The 6,316-nt window shown below is 35.6% G+C and overlaps 1 protein-coding gene across 1 annotated transcript; it reads left to right on the top strand.

Moving 5' to 3' along the window:
- The first annotated feature begins 4,674 nt into the window (after window positions 1-4,674).
- Window positions 4,675-5,623, top strand: LOC127192209 (olfactory receptor 51G2-like). The gene is given in 2 exon segments (XM_051149531.1): window positions 4,675-5,187; window positions 5,189-5,623. Coding segments are annotated over 2 exon segments (948 nt in total).
- The last annotated feature ends 693 nt before the right edge of the window (window positions 5,624-6,316 follow it).

Genomic DNA, 6,316 nt, shown 5'->3' with positions numbered 1-6,316 from the left:
TTTGTCTGAGTATGTGTGTGTTTGTGTTTGTGTGTGTGTGTGTGTGTGCATGCATGTATGCACTAGAATCAGATTTTTTTAAAAGTTAATAATTATAGGTTACATAGTCATGGTGACTATAGAAAGAAGAAAATAAACCGATGCCTAAACCTGGCTTGCTTTGTCTATGATTTTTTGCTTTTGATAATGCATCACACCCTCTGTGTGTACCCATGAGTACATTTTCACATTGCATTCTATGACTCCTAGAGAATGAATGGATCACTTGTGTCTTATCTCTGATGTTGACTCTGTTTCAACTGCACAGTATCCCTTCAACTACCGCAGCACTTTTCATTTTATATTTCCCTTTTTTGACTTCATAGAAACACTCTTGGCTCACTCTCTATGCCTCTCTCAAATCTGTTTAATTTTGCTTATCCTGTAAAGTAATTCACCAGAAAATGAGATGAGCACATTTTGAAAACATAAAAGGAAGAAAAGTGAGCTCAATGAAAAGCAAGCATTTCATAAGAAATATATTCTTATGAAATAAATCTAGACTAGACATGATTTACTCTAGCCATAACATGCCTATAACTATTCCTATAAGGACAATAAGAAAGAGAATGCTTTGTTCAGAATATGTAGGTGATTATTCAATTTGGAGTTACTAATATTAAGCATGCTTTTGTTATAATCAACATAGTTAGGTCCATAGATTCCTTGCATAGGGCTAGCATGGTTTAGACTGAGAATAGATGAAAAGAAAATTGAACTGCAGCCAGTTGCAAGTTCTTAGTATTACTCTGGAAAGTTCACAAAGCACAACACTCATTAACAATTGTTAATCTGTTCACATCATGGGAATTAGCTGTGGGCCTGCTGGGAAAACCTGAATCAGAGCTTTAAAAGCCAGTTCAGTTGACATTACAGAGCCTCTTGAGGCTCTACAGAGCTTGTGGCTCTGTCCTGGATTCTGGTGAGTGATAGAAACACTTGAATCTAGATTAGATCAAATCATGTCCATGTGGTACCTGGATTGGAAGGCAGTGGTTATGCCACAGATAGATTAATACTCTTTATGGAAGATACAAGTGAGAGAATAACAATCAGGTCGCAATCTGAATAAATTATAATAAATTAAAACTCTTTATAAGAATATCAAGGCAGAAGGGACACTTGTAAGTACTCAGCTCTAGTGAATTGCATATGATAATTTTTAGATGACAATCTGTAATCCCTCTTTTTTCATCTTTCAATCAATCATCTGATTCTCTTAAAGTTTAAGAACAAATATAACTCAAGTTACAATTACATGTGTTGCATAGTGTAAGTGACACGAAATTGATGCCATAGAATAAAGATAGAAAGAAAAGAAATAGGAAGGAAAGCAAGAAAAATGCTTCAGTTTCTCACACAACTTGGTAACAAAGGCAACTCAAATTATCACCAAGATGCCTTTAAAATAAAGATTCAAAGGTCTTATATGCAACAGATGAAGGGACATGCAGCATTTTCTAATAAGACTCCTTTTGGAAAATACAATAGTTCTTATTTTCTACACTAAAGATCTTATGCAATCTTAATTTCTCAGCTTAGTAAACATGAACTGTTGGAATAGAAGCAATGTGGAATTTCAATTTCTGAAAATTAGCTACTGTTTAACCAGTTAAAATTCTTAAAAGGTACTAAATCTTGCTTAAATACCAGATACTATTCAGTAAATGTCCATCTCTCAGCTCTCATGCATATGAGCATAGTGATGGAAATATATTATTGTCAAAATTTACCTATAAACTTTTGCTTCTAACATGATTTTTCTTGATGTCTGTTTTATAAGTCCTCTCATGTAGTTCTTAAAATTGAATTAACTTCAACCTTCTATGATGTGTAATTTTTCTCCATGTATAGAACATGGTTATGTACTACATACATTCCTTTAAAACTGGGAAATTAAAAAACGGTGGTTCAATGTGGTAGCTTAAAAAGCAGGTTAAAATGACTTCTCACAATTTATATCAAAGCATCAAAACCTTACTTAACACCTCAGAACATTTTTTAACTTAAAGAAAAGCCTTCAAAGGAAGATAGAATTCTTTAACTACTTAAATGTCAAATTTTATTCATTGCCTTCTAAAGCATTAAGTAGTCCTTTTGTGATAAAGAATGTTACAAAGTCAATCTATCCAAATTGGATTATTGACCTTGAAAGATACAGTATATACTAAGATAAACTTTTTCTCCTCTTTGACTTGGCAGATGTCATGACTCAGTTTATGATTGAAAATATCTTGTTATAAGTTCATATAAGAGGAATAATTTTCTCATCCTCTCCCATACTATAAACAGATAGGCAAATGCAGTCTTCCAACTGTAACCCATCAATTGGGTCTTGACATGAACCAACAGCATGGCTAGAAACATGTGTCTATAAAACCTCACTTATACAATCTACATAAGTCAATTCTATTATCTTGATAACTTTACACTGTCCAAAGGTGGCCCTATATGAACTCTTATCGTGCTTTAGAATTGAGCCATATCTAGATATAGTGTATTTTGTCTTATGCTGAGGAAATTTCTTATTAATCATTCCAAATCTAGTTCTTCTCCATTGATCTTTCCCTCTTTTCTATCATAGGTTATTGGCAGATAACTTTCATCCTTCTGCATTTGTCTGCACATTTCCATGTAACATATTGGGAAGTACAATAATGTGGATAGATGGAAAAATGGATTTGCAGTGTTATCTGGTCCTCATGTAGTTCAGTATCTGTCCCTGGGTTGACTAATGAATATGAATTGAACCTATACTTTGCACCTAAGTTCATGGGTTTAAGGGCATTGAGTTCTCTTTGATAACAACTATTAGAAGGACAAAGACAGAAAAAGACTTCCATGTAGACCTAGAAGCTAATCTGTAGGGTGTTTGTCACATTGTCACATACTGATAGGGAACTGTGCTTTCTAACACATCATGTTTGCCACTTTGATAATGTTTCAGGAAAATATTAGCCTAGTAAGTTAAAGTGGATCTTGTGCTGCTAAATTTTAAGTGTTTCATTTTAATGTGTACAAAGGCAAGTTTTCCAAACTTGTGAAAATTTCAGGGTATTACCAAACAATTGTGAAGGATAGAGGATGGAATTTCCTGTTTTTTGGAGTCACTCTGTTGTTACTCACTACAGATAAACTTTTTCAGAGGTATACTGAGGAAAATATTCTCTTTGTTTCCATCTCTTCTTCTACAATCAATGTTCAGAGTTTCCCAGTGCATCTTAGATGATTCTTAGGAGGTAACTCCTCTCCACATCTCCAAAAGCGTAGTTTCATAAGCTGGTTCTCTTCTTTTATTAATTCTCTTTTTCCACTTGGATAGGTCAGCTACAGCTTTGATGTTTTTTATAAGCAACTGTTAATTTTTTTCTATCACTTGTCCTACATTTGTTAACAACCACATTTATTTTACATGTTGCTTTAAATTGAGACAGTTAACATGTGGGCTGATGATTATAGATGCCTTTTTTCCTGAAATATGACACACTACTGGCATATATTGACAGGCACGAATTTGAATATCATAATAGTTGCCCTACTAATCAGAGATGTTGCATAATGTACTTCTCAAGAATGGTTCTAAGTCTCTATCTTTAAGGAAAATTGCTTAGGATGTTCAAAAAAGAAAATACCATATAATGTACAATTTTCATATATAGTTAAAGTTTTTCCCTTGAACTCTGCACACTCAGGTGTCAGTTTATTTTTCTCTTTGGTACATGTTCTTGACAGCATGTGACATCATTTGAAATAAGATGATGTCAAGAAAATGCTGAAGAGTAATACTTGATGCATTTGCTCTGTCTATAGTCAGTGCACTCTCGATCTTGTTTATACATGTGTTCTATGTTAACCTGTATGCAATTAGGCATTTAAAGGTAGAAACTACATATTACCTGCTGTTATCACCAGCATTTACTATAGAGTAGGGGCTTTGATTTGTGATATCAGCAAAAATATTTTTTCAAATATGGATATTGTCGATTTTTCACATCTATGTTTCATATATTCCCACTAATTGTCCAAAACTTCAGTGAATACAATGCATAAAGACAGAGAATGCATTTCTTCAAGTGATAGAGCACACCCAAGCAAACATTTTCTAATATATTTTGGGCATTGTTTTGATTCATGGTGCCTTGGGACCAATTTATTACAAAAGTTGTGTCTGACAATCTAGTTTAATATCGTTACTTATAATTTATACTCAAATGTCAGCACACTCATTCATCAAATTGTCTTTGCCTGTACCTTGCTTCCACTTGAAACATGTCTGGGTTCTTCTATTAGAAATAACATATCTCATATGCTTGGGCCCTATGTAGTAAACACATGATTGTTCTTCAAATTCAAATGTTGAACAACCGTCAAGATGAAGAGGGAGGCTTCTTCACGTTAGTCATCCAAATGCGCTGTTTAAAACAGAGCAGCTGTTAAGAAGTGATTCTAGATCATTTTAGAGTAGAAACCACTGAAAGAATAGTATTAAACAGTGTAAGTGTTACTGCTCTGCGGGCAGAGAAGAAATGCCATGTAAGATAGCATGCGAAGAGAGTACTAATAAACATTTTTTGCTTTTGTTTCTGGTTTTTTTCCCCTTCCATTCCAGTTTTTAGGCAATCCTTTCCCAGAGGTATGGCTACTTCTGAACATAGTAATGCCAGCAGCTTTTTCTTCATATTGATGGATCTTCCTGGACTGGAAACTTCTCATTGCTGGACTGCAATTCCCATTTGTTTAATTTACATTCTTTCTGTGCTGGGCAACATAATGATAATGCACATTGTCAAGTCTGTGCCCAGCCTTCACACGCCAATGTACCTATTTCTTTCCATGCTGTCAATGGCTGACCTGGGCCTCTCAGCTTCTACGCTGCCTTCAATGGTTGCTGTTTATCTCCTGGGCCAGAGAATCATAGGCGCTGCAACCTGCTTTATGCAACTCTTTTTTATCCACACATTTTCAGTCATCGAGTCCGCTGTTCTCTTGGCCATGGCTTTTGACCGCTGTGTGGCCATCAGAGAGCCTTTGCGCTATGCTACCATTCTCACAACCAGACGTATTGGGGCCATTGGACTGGCCGTAGTGATCCGCAGTGCTGCCCTTCATCTGCCTTTGCCCGTGCTCCTGGGAAGGCTGACGTTTCACCCCTATCAGTGCTCTGTCTCATTCTTACTGTGTTCATCCTGATGTTCTAAGGCTGTCCTGTTCCAGTACACTCGTCAACAGTGGGTTTGGGCTCTTCGTCATGCTCTCTACATTGGGGATGGATGCCGTGTTAATTCTTCTCTCCTATGTGCTGATTTTGAAGACTGTCCTGAGCATTGCTTCTAATGCTGAGCGACTAAAAGCCTTCAACACCTGTATTTCCCACATCTGCGCTGTCCTTCTATTTTATACCCCACTGGTGAGTCTATCTATGATTCACCGCTTTGGGAAAAAGAAACTTCCAGCTCAAGTGTACATGCTTCTGTCCTATCTTCATTTCCTTATGCCCCCAATGCTCAACCCAATTGTCTACAGTGTCAAAACCAAAGAGATTCGGGTTCGCATTCTAAAGATGCTCCATCCCAAGAAACACTGAAATATCACTGGACAATTCCTCAATCTTGGGTAAAGACTGAGTAAGATTGACTGACTCCTGGCATCCCAACAATGTAGCACAATGCTGCTTTCACAGATTCATCAGTTATTCAGACACAGCAGCAAGGATACGATGTGGATTCCTCCATACATCAAAACAATAACTGACACATGGAAAAAATATCAATTCTTACTATTGATAAGTTGTTTTTCTCTTTGAAAGCCTTTTTACAGGAGAATGTGTTGCATCTCAAGAGTATTAGTGCACTTCAGAATTAAAGTGCACAGAGTGTAAGAATGGGTGTTTGCAACGTCTGAAGTCTGTTTCTGATAAACACATAGAGTTCTGAAAATAAGTTCAAGAGGGTCTCATTTAGTTGTACTTTCAGTAATAATGATAATGTTCTATTGCATTATATCTTACTTTTGATTTATATAATAACTATAAGTTGGAAATTACATCTGAAACTGTAACTGAATAAGTATCCCAAAATATAATGTGTATATTTAAAAAAATAAAACTCATAATTTTGAACTATAGTGTCTGAAACCTTAAATATGTAATTTTACATTTTCTTAAAGGTCATCATTTAATAATGGGTAGAAACTTCAATACTCCCCATCTTTCTCATGTGAGCTAACCCCTTGCTCTTCAGTGTATACATGGAAATTTATATTTTCAAGAATTACTGTA

Source organism: Acomys russatus, chromosome 7 (genome assembly GCF_903995435.1).
Source record: "Acomys russatus chromosome 7, mAcoRus1.1, whole genome shotgun sequence".
Classification (NCBI taxonomy): Eukaryota; Metazoa; Chordata; class Mammalia; order Rodentia; family Muridae; genus Acomys; species Acomys russatus.
Note: the sequence above shows the minus strand (reverse complement) of the source record. Positions and strands in the feature narration are given on the sequence as shown.